The sequence below is a fragment of the Fundulus heteroclitus genome, chromosome 21 (genome assembly GCF_011125445.2).
Source record: "Fundulus heteroclitus isolate FHET01 chromosome 21, MU-UCD_Fhet_4.1, whole genome shotgun sequence".
Classification (NCBI taxonomy): domain Eukaryota; kingdom Metazoa; phylum Chordata; class Actinopteri; order Cyprinodontiformes; family Fundulidae; genus Fundulus; species Fundulus heteroclitus.
Window position 1 is genome coordinate 17,322,805 of NC_046381.1, and position 17,796 is coordinate 17,340,600.

Consider the following 17,796-nt stretch of genomic DNA (forward strand, 5'->3'; position numbering starts at 1 on the left):
CTGTTTATTCTGGAACCAGTTTCAACTTAAATTTGGGGGCTTTAGGCTTGGTTTTAGGGGTGGGACTGGCAGAAGCTGTAAGTACTGTACAGAATGTACTGTAAAGAAAAACTCCTGGAAACAGGATTGGAACCAAAGAATCAGAGTTTTTGTGTTGAAGCAGCAGTATTGGATAATAGAAAGAAAACAGACCACAACTGGGGCTGTTTCCCCCAACAGTTTATGTAAGAGTTCTTTGATGCTCTGTAGCTTTTACTTGTCTTATACTTGATCAGCTCTGACAGTTGGTGAACTGGGTTCAATACTGCAAGGCACTCTTTCGAGGGGGGGGGGGGGTATTTTACCATGATCCCCTGAAGGTGTGTTTGTTTTTGGCTTGCTGAGCAGAGATGAGAGGGACTTGCTGTGGTTTTTGAATGGCTTCCTTTCTGCAGTGCAAGGGCCCCACGAGTATTGAATGAGACATTTCCTCTAGTACTGATGACCACACTGAAACTTGTTGCAGTTTTGTCTTCTGTGTGTTTTGTTCTGCGAGCAATACTACAACATTTCCCTTTGGTTTCTCTCAGCCTGCAATTTTCGAAACGTAGTTATACTTAATTAGACCTGCTGGCTCTTGGAGGGTGTTTTGTCGAGGAGCAATTATTGAGAAGTCTTAATGTTTATATGTTTCAGCTCAGCTTGTCACATGTGATACTAAGCTACGAGATCAGTGCAAAGGAACAACATGTAATAGGTAACAAGAATATTACACAGTGAGAAATAATGAGAAATATACAGGCTTTTAAATTGTGTTTTTTTCTTAACATACAGGTATGAGTGTCCAGCTGGATGTCTGGATGCAACAGGAAAAGTGGTTGGAACAATGTACTATGAAATGGTGAGTAAACAGGTTAATGAACATGGCTAAAGTCTGAACCATGCTGTGGTCAAAGCTTGCGATATTTATGAATGATTATATGTGCACAGTGTGTTATCCTGGTAAACAATATGGATAACTTTGGAAAAAGATGCCTGCGGGCACCAATTAGCTCCCGAGGACCACATGTGGTGCCCACGAGCCTGCTCTAAAAACAGCACAGTCCACCAGTGAGACAATGTCTATAAGAAAGCATGAACAATTATATTTATTTTACATAAAGTTAAGGTGAACTCAAACTCTTTGAGTTCAAATGTATGACATAACACAAATGAAGCAGCTCTTAGTTTCAAAAAGGTTGGTGGCCCCTGCCTTAGATTAGCGTTAATCGCAAGAGCTCATTTTTGTATAAATAACAGGTGCCTCTCATAAACCCACTTTTTTCTTTATTTTATTTAACATCTCATTAACATGCAAAATCTCTTCTACCATTAAGTCTAGGTGAAGATGAACAGCAAAAACACACATTAATACATAGACTGAAAACAAAAATATTAAAGACAAACCCAGTCACTCCTAAATTCAAAGCCATAAAGTTTAGCTTGTTGAAGAAGTGACAATTGTCTGCTAAAGCAGTCATTTAAATTTGATCAGGATTAGTAAGTAAAGGTAATGAATCCAACTTGGCATATTCTGGAAGCCAGTGCATCCACACGCAGCAAATGTTTGGAAAGCAATTTCTTCTAATTCTGTGTGTGAACTAGGTTCTACCTAAAGACTCTTTTCAGAGAACCAGCTGTTATTCACACTGAAGTGATATTTTAGCAGACTTAGGGGTACGCTGATAAGTTGTCAATCAGAGCTTAAGCAATGCCATTTGAAATGTAAGTTTTTCTTCTGATTAGTAATGATAAAACTGACCAGCTCATCCGGTTTGCAGGAGTGACTCCTTGCTTTTGCATCTTTAACAAAACACAAAACAGCTAAATATACCATACTCTTTGTTTAAGACAATGTACATACATTCATGAGGTAATATCACTTTAGTCTAAATTTAATAAAGGCGTCCTTTGTACATGATTTTTAAAGCACAACTAAAACACAGCTTTGTCCCTAATCCTTTTCAAAAGGTATGAATATGGACATCAAATGTCAAGTTTGCATCAAGGCAAATACAAAGATACTTATAAAACATAAACCTCTCCAATTAAGTACCATCTAATGTACTAAGTGCAAAGTTACCAGTTGTTTGGTAGGAACATGTAAAAGATTTATGTATACGTTTAGTCTTTAGTCCAGTCGGCACCAATTTTAGCTTGGTTGAACAACTTTGAAAAAAGTCGAGTGCACACTGTATAGAATAAGTTGTCTACTTCTTAAGAATATGCCACTGTTAAATAACAATACCATCTGCAAAGAAAAAAAAAAAAAAAAAAAAAAAAAAAAAAAATCAGGCATAGCTGGATCTGTTTGTATATCCCAACATGATATAGATTTAAAAAAAAAAACTGATCCCAAGATTGACCATTGAGGAACACATGTCTTTGTCTCTAAAGATGTTGTGTTGTAGTTTTTTTTAGACACATACCCTGTTGTCCCAGATAGGTTAAACAACCTATTCAATACACAATAATTGAAGCCTATTGGAGACTGTTCCATGGTATACAGAAGGAAAAGGAAAACATATTGTTTCCTCAAACTTTTGAGGAATTTTCCAATCCGATAAAATACACCACTTTTTTTTAACTTAATACTTCAGCAAATGCATTTTCTTTCCAATCCTGTCATCATTCACAGGAGAAGGAACAGACTTTCGACTGATACAAGATTTATTCCCAAGAAAAGAAATTCAGCAGAAAAAGAATTAACCCAATACAAGTTTTCTCACTTTTTGTGTTAAACCCTAAAGTCATTTAAGGAGGTTCTACCCTTTTCACCATAGTAGTATGTGCTGTGTCAAAAAAAAAAAAAAAGCTTTAGCAACTTCTCACTGCACTGTCAGCAAAATGTACACAAATATAAAAATATATTTTTTTGCAGCAATCGAGTGTGTGCAGAGCTGGTCTACATGCTGGTGTCATAGATAACGATGGGGGCTGGTTGGATGTGACAAGACAAGGCAGAAAGGACTATTTCATCAAATCCAACAAGAACGGAGTCCAGTCCCTTGGGTGAGACAGTGATTTTCGGAAACGAAATTGCCATTTATATGTAGTGCACTTGAGAAGCTCGGTAGTGGCCTCATTATAATGCAATGGAAGCTGAGAAGAAAAGATGAAATTTGATCTCGTTTTATGTGTTACCTCTTAACAGAAAATATCACAGCGCTAACTCCTTTACAGTTTCCAGAGTGGCGGGTAAGTCTAACCGATGTGACATGCAAAATATTACATACACACAGAGCATTGCTCAATTTTATATTACTTGTAGACACATTCTGTATGTTTTTGTTTTATAGTTAAAGCCATTACATGTGAAACCACAGTTGCACAATTGTGTCCATATGAAAAGTCTTCAAGACACTGTCCAAGGTTTGAACTTTAATTTGCTCGCTGATTGATCACCGAACATTTCTCAGTAATTGGTAATTGGTCCACCTTGGTCACTAATGGTTTCGTCTAATCATGAAGTTATTGTACTTTTAGGTTATATTGCCCAGTGAACTGTTTTGAAGGGAACCCTCGACTTTCCAGAGTCATTGGTACCACAATATACTCAGATGTAAGTTCCTGTTTTTAAAGAAAAATAAAATCCACCTTCTGCAAAGGTTTAGCTAATCATCCCTTTTTCACGTTATTGTTTTTTGTAGAAGTCCAGCATATGCCGGGCAGCTATCCATGCTGGAGTCATCAGGAATGGCGTGGGTGGTTACATAGATGTGATGCCAGTGGACAAGAGGAACCACTATATTTCCTCATACCAAAACGGGATTTCCTCTGAGAGGTATGACAGGGGTTATCTACAAGTATGAAGGAAAAATGTGTGTGATAATGCATGCATTTTTAGTTGTTAATTTAAAACTCTTTTGTCATGAAGTTAAATGGTATACACCATCATTATACAACTTTTAATTTTCTTTTGCTTCAGGCTTTTAGTACATGTAATCTCAATTTCCAAATCTGAGCTTGGAAAAATGTAGAAAAAAAGTCTAAAAGAAAGAAAACAAGAGACAAAACAGGAGGCTGAAAGCTGGAAAAATGTTGACATTGCATTAAGAACACCAAACTCAGGCGTCAGCGCATCACACAATGGCCACCCAAGATGGAAGAAATGACAGCAAAGTCTCCAACTAGTAAGTGAGTTCATAAGGGGAACATGTACATGCCAATTTATCCAGTGAGGAGGAGGAACTCAGGAGAAATGTTGTCTGAGAAGTTGGTCCTAACAAACTTCCAACCTACCCAGAGGTTTAAATGTACTCAGTGGCAAGTCTAGGTCTCCTGTAATTCCCCACAATGGTGAATAATCACTCACAGTAAAAAAGACTGAAGTTCAAAAAGCTTAAATTCTTGCAGCATTAAGGTAGGTGTTGTGATTTCTGTTCTGGTTCTGACCAACATTGTTTTTTTTCAGGCCCTGGGGCGTCCACTTTGCTCCAAATAAGCCTGTTACTAGGATATCTATTTCAGCCAGCAATGCAGTGACAGTGTATAAAATAGCAGTAGTGAATGGCAGTAGCTGAAAGTCTAATTTTTGCACACATTACCAGTATGTCTTTTTATCTCCTGTGGTATTGCCCTATGCTGATCTAGCTGTTAACATTATTACGAGGAATGAGTAATCTGTCTGACCTGGCAAGCCAGACTGATAATATGTAGCACCTTACATTCTGTACATTATCAGTCGGTCTGCTTCTATTGAGTCCATTTGGAGGAAGGAGGGATATTCAGCAGAACTTTCCAAGCTGATTGGACAAACCGACACCTGGTGCCCACCTACCAGAGGTTGGTTTTAGCCAATCACATTATCAAATTAAAACGTAAGCAGCACCATCATGCGAACACTTTCTGCTGTTCTATCAAAGAAAATATTGTGGATCCTTACAAAACAGATGTGATACCAGCAGCAACGTCCTTCTGTGCTGCCGTCGTGTTAATGTTGGATCAGCTGTGGGCTCGGTATCACTTGCTTTCTTCACAGCGGTATGTCCCGGCTTAAAACCATAATACTGCAACGTGATTGGCCTGAACCATTTTTGCTTTGGTTACAAACGGTTGAAGCAGGAGTGATACAAGATGAATTCTTGTGTGCTTGTGAACACACAAATACCGCGAGAATTCATCTCGCAGGCAAGATTATAATCGGTCCGTCACACAACTCAAACTGTACATCATTGAAAAGTTAACTTTCCCACAGCTTCTTATTTTGGTCTAAAACTTAAAAATGTTTTGAACAGAGGGAATATTTGTTCTTCAAAGATCTCTAGGGTATAATTAGAGTGGTCACTCTGTTATTTCCTCTTGTTGCGAGTAAGCTTCCACAAATCCATCCCACCTACTCTGATTTTTTTTAATCTATATACTCTGATTAAAAAGGTCTTTTTTTGTTAAGAACAGTTTAGGTTTTTGTGTTTACATCCCTGTTGATAAGAACACAAAAATAGTTGCATTCATTGGTTTCGGACAACATGACGCAACTGATTTGTGGTAGCGTCTTTCAGTTTTAGAGAGGCATGAGATTAAGGGCTCTATTTCTGTTCGAAATCTGCTTTGAAAAACAATAAAAATGTGACATTTATATTTTCAGGAGTTTTATGAAATTTGCTCTTTAAGCATCTACCTAATTTAAGAATTTAAGCTTTATTCATATGACTGATGACTGGCTTAGAGCGGTAGATAAATCTATGTTTGTAGGTGTTGTGTACCTGGATTTTAGTGCTGCTTTTGACATTCTGGACCATACTTTATTAACTGAGAAACTTAAATTTTATGGTTTTAATTCTTCGGCATTAAGGTGGATTGAAAGCTACCTCTCTTTTAGATCACAGAAGGTTTATCTGAATGGCAACCTCTCCAGTAGAAGTGTGGAGTTCCACAGGACAGCTGCTTAGGTCCTTTACTTTTCTCAATCTTTACTAATGATCTAGCTTGGGCTACAAAAAGTGCCAGAACTGTCCTGTATGCAGATGATACCACTTTGTATTATGCTGCACGTTCATGCGGTGAATTAAATCAGGTTTTGAGCAGAGAACTGAATGTTGTATATGATTGGGTGGTGAGTAACAAACTGGCCCTCAACATCTCTAAGACTAAGTGCATGGTGATTGGTTCAAGGCACAAGCTGTCCGCAAGTCCAAAGCTTTCCTTAAATTTTCGTGACTTGACGGTTCCACAAGTTGAAAGTGCCAAACTCCTTGGTGTGATGGTAGACTGTTCTCTGTCTTGGTCTTACCACATTAATTATAGTATTGTGAAAATGGGAAGAGCAATTAGTTCCGCAAGGAAATGTTGCTCTTTTATGGCCCGTCCCCTTCTATGTCAAATAGTTCAGAGTCTAGTGTTATGTCGTCTTGACTATTGCTCTACAGTGTGGACATCTGCTGCCAGGGGTGAACTCAAAAAGCTCCAGGTTGTTCAGAACAAGGCAGCATGGTTGTTACTGGGCTGCCACATTAGATCTAATGTCAACCAGATGCATCCCTGCCATTCCTGGCTTACGGTTGAGAACAAGTTGCTTTTTAATACACTTATCCTGTTTAGGTCAGTCATGAGCAGTAATGTTCCAGCTTTTATACATTCACAAATCGTTTTTAGTAATTCTGTTCATGATCACAACACTAGAGGTTCCTGTAATGGGCAGCTTGTTTTACCAGGTCCAAAAACCAATGCTCTAAAGAGATCCTTTATATGTAGATCATTGCATCTTTGGAATAATCTACCCCAGTACATCTGCTGCACTCACTGTAAATTATCTTTTAAAAAGAATCTGAGACTCCATTTGATGCCCTGAAGTGTTTTTGTTTTATTGGCTGTTTTATTATATTTGTTCTTGTTTTATTGGCTGTTTTATTTTACTTGTTCTTTTGTGCATTATCTGATCATTTTTGAGAAATGACATTTTTGGAAATGTTATATTCGTGACTGTGCTTTTTACTGTCTGTTTTTAATGTGGACCCCAGGAAGACTAGCTGTTTGCCATGGCAACAGCCAATGGGGATCCTTCATAAAAATTACAAATTACGCTAGTTACACCAAAAGTAGTAAGTTTAAAAAGAAAAGAAAATGTATGTAAAGAATTGCAGCATATGAGGTTTCTATTAGTCCATTTTAGAGATATTGTGATGGAATTAAATGGATGGCTCTCAGGTTGAGGGAAATTCAATTCAATTCAATTTTATTTATATAGCGCCAAATCATGAACATGTCATCTCAAGGCACTTTACAAAGTCAAGTTCAATCATATTATACAGATTGGGTCAGATTATACAGATTGGTCAAAAATGTCCTATATAAGGAAACCAGTTGATTGCATCAAAGTCCCGACAAGCAGCAGTCACTCCTGGGGAACCGTAGAGCCACAGGGAGAGTCATCGGCATTGTACATGGCTTTGCTGCAATCCCTCATACTGAGCAAGCATGAAGCGACAGTGGGAAGAAAAACCACCCATTAACGGGAAGGAAAAACCTCCGGCAGGACCGGGCTCAGTATGAACGGTCATCTGCCTCGACCGACTGGGGTTACAGAAGACAGAACAGAGACACAACAAGACAGACAAACAAGCACAGAAGCACACATTGATCTAGTAATCTGTTCTACATTAGATGGTAGTAGCGGGTGAGCCGTCTTCTCTGGATGATGTCACAGTTAACAGAACGCCAGACCAGGTGTACCTACTATGAAGAAAAAGAGAGAGAGCAAAAAGTTAAAAGCTGAAATGACGACAGTCATTTCAATGTAATACAATGCAAAACTGGAGAACAGTAGACTGAAGAACAGTAGAAATCAGTAGAGTGAGAAAATTAGACCCTGATGTCCTCCAGCAGCCTAGGCCTATCACAGCACAACTATAGAGATAGCTCAGGGTATGAGCCACTCTAACTATAAGCTTTGTCAAAAAGGAAAGTTTTAACACTAGTCTTAAAAATAGATAGGGTGTCTGCCTCACGGACCAAAACTGGGAGTTGGTTCCACAGGAGAGGAGCCTGATAGCTAAAGGATCTGCCTCCCATTCTACTTTTAGAGACTCTAGGAACCACCAGCAGACCTGCAGTCTGAGAGCGAAGTGCTCTATTAGGAACATACGGGGTAATCAGAGCTCTGATATATGATGGAGCTTGATTATTAAGGGCTTTATACGTTAGAAGGAGAATTTTAAATTCTATTCTTGATTTAACAGGAAGCCAATGAAGGGAAGCTAAAATTGGAGAAATATGATCCCTCTTGTTGATTTTCATCAGAACTCTTGCCGCAGCATTTGGAATCAGCTGAAGACTTCGAACTGCATTTTGTGGACTTCCTGATAGTAAAGAATTACAATAGTCCAGCCTTGAAGTAACAAATGCATGGACTAGTTTTTCAGCATCACTCCTGGACAGAATGTTTCTAATTTTGGCGATATTCCGGAGGTGAAAAAAGGAAACTCTGGAAACCTGTTTAATATGGGATTTAAATGACATGTCTTGGTCGAAAACAACACCAAGATTTTTAACTTTATTACCAGAGGCCAAGTTAATGCCATCCAGATTAAGGGATTGATTAAGAACTTTATTTTTTGAAGACTCTGGCCCAAAGATTACAACTTCTGTCTTGTCAGAATTTAAATGCAGGAAATTTAAAGTCATCCAGCTTTTGATGTCATCAAGACATGACTGCAGTCAAAGTAACTGATTGGATTCATCAGGATTTATGGATAAATATAGCTGAGTGTCATCAGCATAACAGTGGAAATTAATCCCATGCTGTCTGATAATTTTGCCAATCGGAAGCATATATATAGTAAATAGAATTGGTCCAAGGACTGAACCCTGTGGTACTCCACAAGTGACCCTAGAGTTTGAGGAAGATTTATTATTAACATGAACAAACTGGAATCTGTCCGACAGATAAGATTTAAACCAGCCTAATGCTTTTCCCTTAATCCCTACAGTATGCTCAAGTCTTTGTAGGAGAATATTGTGATCAACTGTATCAAATGCAGCACTGAGATCTAACAGGACAAGTATAGACACAAGTCCATTATCTGAGGCCATGAGAATATCATTAGTGACCTTCACCAGAGCTGTTTCAGTGCTATGATGAGCTCTGAAGCCTGACTGAAACTCCTCAAGTAGGTCATTACTTTGTAAATGTTCACATAGTTGATTAGCAACTACTTTCTCAAGAATTTTAGATAAGAAAAGAAGATTAGATATAGGTCTGTAATTTACTAACTCATCTTGATCAAGAGATGGTTTCTTAAGTAAAGGTTTAATAACAGCTACTTTAAAAGCCTGTGGTACATATCCATTTACCAAGGATAGATTAATCATGTCTAAAATAGGACCACTGATCAGAGGGAATACCTCCTTAAACAACTTGGTTGGGATTGGGTCTAACATACAGGTAGAAGGTTTAGATGAAGCTAAAATTTTAGATAGCTCAGAAAGCTCTACTGCTTTTAAACAGTTCAGACACTGCACAGGTTCTAAGGATTCCTCCAATGCTGCCTCACTTACTGAGGATGAGGTAATCATGTTTGGGAGGATGCCAATTATTTTATTTTTAATGGAATCAATTTTATTTATGAAGAATCCCATAAAATCATTACTGCTAAGAGCTAAGGGAATGGATGGATCAACAGAGCTGTGGCTCTGGGTAAGTTTGGCAACTGTACTGAAGAGAAATCTAGGATTATTCTTATTCTCCTCAATTAATGATGAAAAATATGCTGCTCTAACTCTGCGAAGGGTCTTGTTATACAACAATAGACTGTTCTTCCAGATTAAGTAGGATTCCTCTTGGTGTGTAGAGCGCCATTTTCTCTCCAATTTCCTAACATTGTGCTTCAAGGAACGCAGCTCTGAATTAAACCAAGGAGCCAGCTTCCTGTGAATAATCACCTTCTTTTTCAAGGGAGCTACATTGTCTAATGCAGAACGCAATGACGAAGTCATACCGTTTACAAAGACATCTATTTGTGAATTGGAAGAAACAACATTGCTGCCATCTACAGGGCATTTCTGCAATACGGAGGATATTAAAAAGGGGACAGACTCTTTAAGTTTTGATACAGCATTATCCGATAAAGATCTACTATAATGGAACCCTCTTTTGGGGGTGGGGAACTCAGTTAGATTAAACTCAAATGTTATTAAAAAATTATCAGATAGGACAGGGTTGTGAGGAAATACTGTTAATTCTTCACAATCAATGCCATATGTCAGAACAAGGTCTAAAGTATGGAGCCGAGAGTGCGTCGGTTCATGCACATTTTGAGCAAAACCAATTGAATCTAGGATAGTTTTAAAGGCTACACTAAGGTTATCACATTCTGTGTCAACACGGATGTTAAAATCACCCACTATAATAGCCTTATCAGTATTTAACACCAAATCAGATAAGAAATCTGACAACTCATCCACTCTTTGTGGCTCGGGTCTTTACAAGATACAGACACTTTACTACAACTCTGATACAGTGAGCCTTAGAGGGTAATTTGCATGATTCAAATTAAACATAATTAAAAGCTGGCCAATAACTGCTGAGAAGATGAGTGCATCTTTGTGTCTCTGAGAGTGTTCTTAGTTTAGGTTTGGTTTTCTGTGTCCCTATAGACAGCCACCTTTATAAACACATATCACAACCTGAAAATAACAGTATCTTACTATTCTAACTGTGCAATGAAGACTTAGTAAATTAAAAGTCACGTACATGTCTAAGAAATATTTGACTGCTGTAAGAGCAGTCACAAAGTGTTAAAAAACTGAAAGCTCTTTAAAATGTAATTAATGTAACAAATACAATTCTTCCTTCCTGTCCTCTATACTCCTTCTCTTCATTCTCAAACTGATTCAGCCCCCTTTAGGTCTCTAAAAGCAGTATTTAAAAGACAACTCACTATAAAATGAACTTTACTATCTATACTGATAAAGGAAGAAGTGGCCCATACATGCATGTAAAACAGTCCAAATATGACAAAGCACTCAACAAAGCACGTATAAAATAAATAGGATAATACCCTGACAAAGTCCTCACTGTCTACAGTTGAACTCTGTTTTCATACAACCACTTCTTGATGAGTTTCTTGATTATGTTTGATTGCATAATATACATAGTGAGTGATGGCAAATGTCATTGGGATAAAAAAACACTACCTTTGAAAAGGGAAGTATGGAAAAAAAGCACAAAAACAGCCACAGTTATTGCCAAACATGGTAAAGGTAAAATAAAACCTTGAAATCCCACATCGCTTCATTCTAGTACATTTATCAAGATTTTTTTTTCTTTTCTTTCAAACTTACCTGTGTCCCACTGGTTGGCACTTAATATTGTTATTGCTCTTTTTTGCTAACACTTTTTGTTCTGCTCTTCTTTAACTTCTTTAACTGTTGGAGCATACAACAGTTTAGTTGGAGCATACAAAGACAAGGACATTTGACCAATCCTCTATATACTCTGTACTCTCTTTACTCTTCACATTTTATCAAAAAAAGTAATAAATACATAAATGTTGCATTGCAAATAGTTTGTGTCACCTTGCATTCTAACAACATCATCAAGACTTCTGGATGAGAAAGAGGCCCGCAGCATTAGGGATCCTCCACAACACACAACACAGGACATGCGTTGTTTTGCACCTTGTTCCGTCCCAGAGCTGCCTGCAATGTTTGTTGCCAAAAAGCTTTCATCTGACCTCAAAACATAATGATATAATATAATATATCATAATATAATCCCAGTCCAAGTGACATTTAGCAATGTTCACATGTATCACTTTGTGATCGTGGGAACAAAAAGGCTTTTTTTCTGGGCATGTGTCCAAAACAAATAGTGGGCACTCGGAGAGACTCTAGACTTTGTTATGGAGACTTTTTGTGCTAGTTTTAAAAATCTTTTGAACTTCTTAATTATTGCTCAGAGTGTAGCAACAATATGACCAGGTTTAAGGCAGTAACTATTTTCTAAATAACAAAGATAAGCACACATTTGGCTTACTTCGAGGGAATGATCTCTTATATTGAAGAGTGACTCAGATTAATGAGGCTCTGTGCCTTGTTACATTATTATCCCGGGGAACCAGAATAAAATGGATTACTGATTAAACGTTACTCTGATTAACTGGAAAATGTAGATATACTTAAAATAATGCTACAGATACAACTGTTTTGTAGCTGTAAGGAATGTCAGTGTGATGGTGGTGATTAAAAAAATGAGTTTTCTAAAACAAAAGTACTGAAATCAAAGGATGGATTTTTCAAAAGAAAGTATGTGATGTTTCTGCAGTTTTTTTATAGTATTTTTAGACCTCTTTACCAGGGGTGTCGAAGGGACTATAGGACGTTTTAACGTTTACATTGTTCAGTGTCTACATCCTTTGATCATATCACAGCACAGTTTTACGCATTATCCAAAAGAAAGATTGAGAGTAAAGTCAAGGAAAAAATTAACTCATTGGCGTAGATTCTGGAAAAAAAGTGACGTCAGTAGTCTATTGTTAATGTATTAATAGCTGATGTAGTTAGAGTCCTGTTTATTCAGAGCTCTTCTCTCTTTATGTCTTTTCTCTAGACTGTTTCCATGTTATTTGCCTTTTATGCTTTATTCAGATCCTCGTCAGTTGCCCATCATGTACACTGCTGTCAATCTCAATCAGATTTAATACCAGACTCAAAGAAGGACTTGAGATGTGCTTTGGATCATAGTCCAGCTACAATACCCAATTCCTGGTAAAGAGCAGAGTTCATGCCCATGTTCTGACGCATGTATTGTACCCCTCACAGCATTCACAAGATTGGATCACAATTGTTGTCATCAGCCATTTTATCTACTGTAAAGGAATTAAGATGCATGGTAGAATAATCCCAAAGTTTTGCCTCAAACATACCAATCTTTTTATTTGATGATCTTTCTCTGCAACTGCAGTTTTAGTTTACCACTAGATGTTACAGGAAGCACACCTTCCAAAAAAAAAAAAAGTCAAATTTAGTATTTTCAGTTCACAGAATATTTACCCAAATGTCTTGGGAATTTTATAAGAGTTTTCAAGCCAAGAGACAAGTTGTTTTGGCTGGCAGAGATTTTCTCAGTGGAACAGTCCCCTGGATGCCATTTTGCCCTGTCTCTTTCTTAATGTTTAAACATGATCACTGACCTTAACAGAGGCAACTAAGGCCTCCAGTGCTTTAAATGCTGTTCAGGATTTGATGCAGCCGTTCCCGAGAAGGTTATCTGGTGTCCCACGCTTTCTGCATATGCACAGGTACAAGCCAATCCAATCCAACTTTATTTATAAAGCAATTAAAATTTCCAAAGGAGCAAAGTGCTGTACAGAATAACATAAGAACATTCAAAACATTAAAGTGCTGTAGTAAGAAAAACAAACAAAATACAGAAATGTGATATAATTAAAATGCATTAGCGGCCATACAACCCTAACCCTAAACCAAAAAGACTAATAAAATAAGCAGAAGCTAACATCAACTTCACACATGGTTTTAAAGGCCAATGCAAAGAAATTAGTTTTAAGAAGAGTTTTAAAATCAGACCTAAATCAGATCTAAAATGGATTTACTGCCTTAGAAATGGCTGTGTAACCATTTCCAGAGGGTTACACACCTTTTCTGGCGTCTGTTATGTTGCTTTTTGAGATCTTTTCATCTACTTCTTGTTGTGAGACAGGTATTATTAGTTTTTTTATATATATTTTAAGTCTAGCAATAATCACACCAGGTGTGTCTAGTGAAACTGAATTCATAGCTAATTCTCGATTCAACAAGGTTAAAAAGGATTTGCCTGATATAAAATTTTGGATTCTGCTCAGCGCTTTGTGTTATTTTACACTTATCCTGTGTTGTTTGGATTAGCACAAGGTATTTCTGTGTTTTTATGAAAATTGTGATCTGTTTTCTTGCTGAGCTATCTTTCTTTGTCCACCTTACCATCATAGTGTTTGATTCTTTCAGCGCTGTACCAACGTTACCCGTATGTTTCTCTCATACAGGTCTCCTACTGAAACAAAGCACCAAGACTGATTCTTATTCTTGTTCCTTTTCTTCCCCGCAGTCTTCAAAACCCTCCTGGAGGGAAGGCGTTCCGCGTCTTTGCTGTGATCTGAGCAACGAAGGAGGCAGTTTAACCTAATCATACGAGGCACGTGAAGCTTTTAAAGGGACATAAATCGGGCCACATTGTTAAACGCCATGAATGAGAAATTTCAGGCTCCGCCATGCTTCAGGGGTTAGATGTTGTTGCCGTAACAACGCAAACCCAGGAGGATTTTTTATTTTTATTTTTTTAAATTGTCAATTTAGCTGACATTTTGCTGTACATATTTGTAAATAATTTTTGCCATTGTGTCACTGACTTGCCTTTTTTTTTACCAAGTACAGTATGTTTGTATGAAAATGGACTTTAAATATACTAAATCATAATGGCACATACCAGAGAAATCCCGCTTTTATGTATGGCACATTTTTTATTGGTGCTGTAGAACCGTTCTCTTTGTTCTTTGTACTTTTTAATAACTGGGGGAAATTGGTATGCATAATTATTTTTCTATTTTATGCTTTGTAGCAATATAAATTGTAATGGATACTGCTGAATGTTTTGTATTTTATATTTTATCACCTGGTTTACTGTTGTTTGCATTTTTTCAAATGAGAAAGTTGAGCTAAAGCTACCTGCAGGTCAGGAGGTGCACCCAACCCACAAAGTGGTCTTTTATTGAAATATTTCTTAATTTTGCATTTCCTTTGACATGAATCCAAATAAAATCAGAAATAATAGCACACAACAGTTTTTGCAAGTTGTTTAAGCTTTAAAGATTAGAATGGACAGTTAACTGTACTGCTGTGTATCATGTCATACATGCATCACATTTTTTATACATTTCTTTCCTCTGGAAAAACAAAGAGGTCAACATTTACAATAAAAATTTGGAAAAGGCCTACATTATATGTTGCATTAAAAGTCAAGGTTTGATCAAATAAAAGAATTTCGGACAAATCAAGCCTGAGTTATTAGAGCATAAAAATTACTTTAAGGACAGTCTTTCAAAGTATTCTCTAAACTTTTTCACATTCATGCTGCCCACACAATCGGCTGTGATTAACATGATTTGACAGACCAACAAAAAGTAGGGTGCAATTTTGAAGGGGAATTGAAAAGGTGTATCATTTTCAAAATGTTTTGCAAATAAAAAAGAAATTTTGAGCATTTCCTCAAGTCAATATTTTAGAATAACCATTGCTGCTATTGCGTCTGCAGGTCATTTGTCATCTGTCTCAAACAGCTCTGTACATCTAATAATAATAATAATAATCATACATTGAATTTGTAATGAACTTTATATTTATACAAATCCCAAAGTGCTACATAGTAAAACAGGTATGTGCTAAATAAAAACACATGGAGAGCAGGAAAAATAAAAAAGTAAAAAAGATAAAATAAACAAAGACAATTAGTAAAAGGGAAGAGTTCAATTAAAAGCTCTCCTAAAAAGGTGGGTTAAAGACTAAGGCTGCATTCCATTTACGTACCATCCAAAGTCAGAACTAGGAGCATAAGACCCGAGTGAACAGCGTTCTAGTTAATGCAGTCAGAGAAGTCGAGATTTCAAAAGGTCAGGATTCCGATAGGAAAGCTGTTTTGTTTGTACTTCCTCTCATGAACATCATTTAAAGCTGTAGTTTTCACAAGCAATCCCCCGTTTTAATTTGTGTGATTTAAAGTTGCAGCTGCTATATCTAACATTGAATTTAGACGCAGTCTTACAACTCTGTCTTGCAAAATAAACATGTTTTCATCACAGCTTACTGTTGTTGATGCAAGTAGCCGCCATATTGGATCGGTCATTAAAAGATTTCTCCAACTTTTCCTGTAGGAAGTCCGACTTTAGGGGCAGTAGCAGCTGATCTTATTCAGGTTTGCGAGTTTCAACTACAACTTGAATGCAACATACAAGTTTTGCCCATTCTTATTTTCAAAACAGCTGTGGCTAAAGCAGATTTTAGGAACAGTGGTCTGGCCACAGACTCAGTTGGACTGAGGTCTGGCTTATTGTCCTGCTTGAAGGTGAACCAGGTTTATGGGTTTTCTTGTTCCGTTGAAGAAAAGCATCCCCGACACCACAATGTTTTACTGAGGAAAAGTTAGACTTTTCACTGTGTGTTTAGGGTGATGTGCAGTTTCGGTTTCTTCCACTTTATTTGATCTGTCCCCTACATGACTTTTGGCAAATATTAAGGTTTACCTCCTATGGATTTCTTTCAAAAAAATTCTTTTTGCCATTTTTCTATCAAAAATGTATCGGAATGAATAACCAATAGTTGGTCTGTTGACATATTATCCCAGCTGAGCTGTGGATTTCTGCAGCTCCTCCAAAGTTGCTTTGGGTCTCTAGGCTGTCTGCTTGGTGGTCTGCTTGGCTGGCCTGTCAGTTTAGATAAATGGTTCTATGCAGTTCTGCCATACTCATCCTCAGATGATGGATGGATCAGTGTTCTGTCAGATGTCCAAAGCTTGTAACATTGTCTTATAACCTAACTGTGCTTCAAACTTCTCTGCAACTTTATCCCTGACCTACCTGCTGCGTTCCTTGGTCTTCATGCTGCTGGCTGCTGCTGTTCACTAATATTCTCAAATAGACCTGAGGCCTTTTACAAAACAGCTGTGTTTGTACTGAAAACAAAATATTCACTCTACTAACTAAGTGACCTCTAAAGGGAATTGGTTGTTCTAGACTTTCTTTTAGGGTATTGGGGTAAAAAGTGACTAAATACAAAGGTACAGATGTTTTTAAATAGTTTTTTTTGTGAAAACAAACCTCACCATTTTGGTCTACTTTGTGTTTGTATAATATATTAAAATCACAAATAAATAAACAGTGGGTAATGGCTGTGAAGTTCCAAAATGTTAAAAAGTGACATGGCCGCGAATACTTTTCCAAAACAGTGCTTCCTCTTTTATAATTTAACAGAGACAGCGGCATGTAATAGTTTCATCAGCTATTATTTTCAAGATGTAACAATTATAATTGAAATGTGATCTCTGTTGTCTATCTTGTCATTATTTTTTGATCACATTGTACAAATCCTCTATTATCAGGTAATAAAACATACAGAATACCATTAAAAACAGATGTTTGCATTTGAAGTTAAAATAGTCAATCTTACGAAAACATTTGAAGTGACTGGAATGATCTGCCTTTGGGTTGCTATTTCTTTCTTGTTAGGTCCATGAAACTTTATCATCATAAAACCTTAAGATTTTTTTCCCAACTTTGGAAACTTTTTGATGGTATCACCGTAATATTAACTTGCAGCTAGAGAAGTCATCTCACTCATTTGTTTCTGAGGAGCAGTGCAGAAAAGTGACCTGTCCATGATGTTTTCCAGCATGTCTACAGTACATCTGTCAGTGCAATAGGTTTTGACTCTAGCTATCATTTTTTTGTTATTTAACAGTACAAGTGCTACTAACTTTGACTTTATAAGCTTGGCGTGTATAGCCATGAAACCTGGCTGCAAGTATTATAAAAATATGAAAACGGTCTTGCTGAATTAATAATCTGCATGTTTGAGGGAGCTTTGTGGGAATGAAAACATCTCAATGTCAATGCACTGGAAGAAGTTATTATACACAGGTGGCAAATTCTTGTCACAACTAACAAATAACTAATGTTTTAGAACATTTTCAAATTTTTCCCACTTACTTTTTGACTTGCAGATTTGATTGGAAACAAGACGTCTTCACTAAATTGCATAACATTACCATACATTACCTTCATTCAATGCGACTGT

At 37.1% G+C, this 17,796-nt stretch overlaps 1 protein-coding gene across 2 annotated transcripts in view; it reads left to right on the forward strand.

Moving 5' to 3' along the window:
* The window catches only part of crispld1a (cysteine-rich secretory protein LCCL domain containing 1a), a 32,324-nt gene extending 15,095 nt beyond the window's left edge, over window positions 1-17,229 (forward strand). For both annotated transcript variants that reach the window (XM_012857364.3, XM_012857363.3), the window contains exons 8-15: window positions 676-736; window positions 814-880; window positions 2,900-3,030; window positions 3,173-3,216; window positions 3,318-3,390; window positions 3,505-3,580; window positions 3,669-3,802; window positions 14,060-17,229. In XM_012857364.3, the coding sequence (XP_012712818.2) occupies window positions 676-736; window positions 814-880; window positions 2,900-3,030; window positions 3,173-3,216; window positions 3,318-3,390; window positions 3,505-3,580; window positions 3,669-3,802; window positions 14,060-14,111 (638 nt within the window). In that variant the 3' untranslated portion in view covers window positions 14,112-17,229. The remainder of the gene's footprint in view (window positions 1-675; window positions 737-813; window positions 881-2,899; window positions 3,031-3,172; window positions 3,217-3,317; window positions 3,391-3,504; window positions 3,581-3,668; window positions 3,803-14,059) is intronic.
* The last annotated feature ends 567 nt before the right edge of the window (window positions 17,230-17,796 follow it).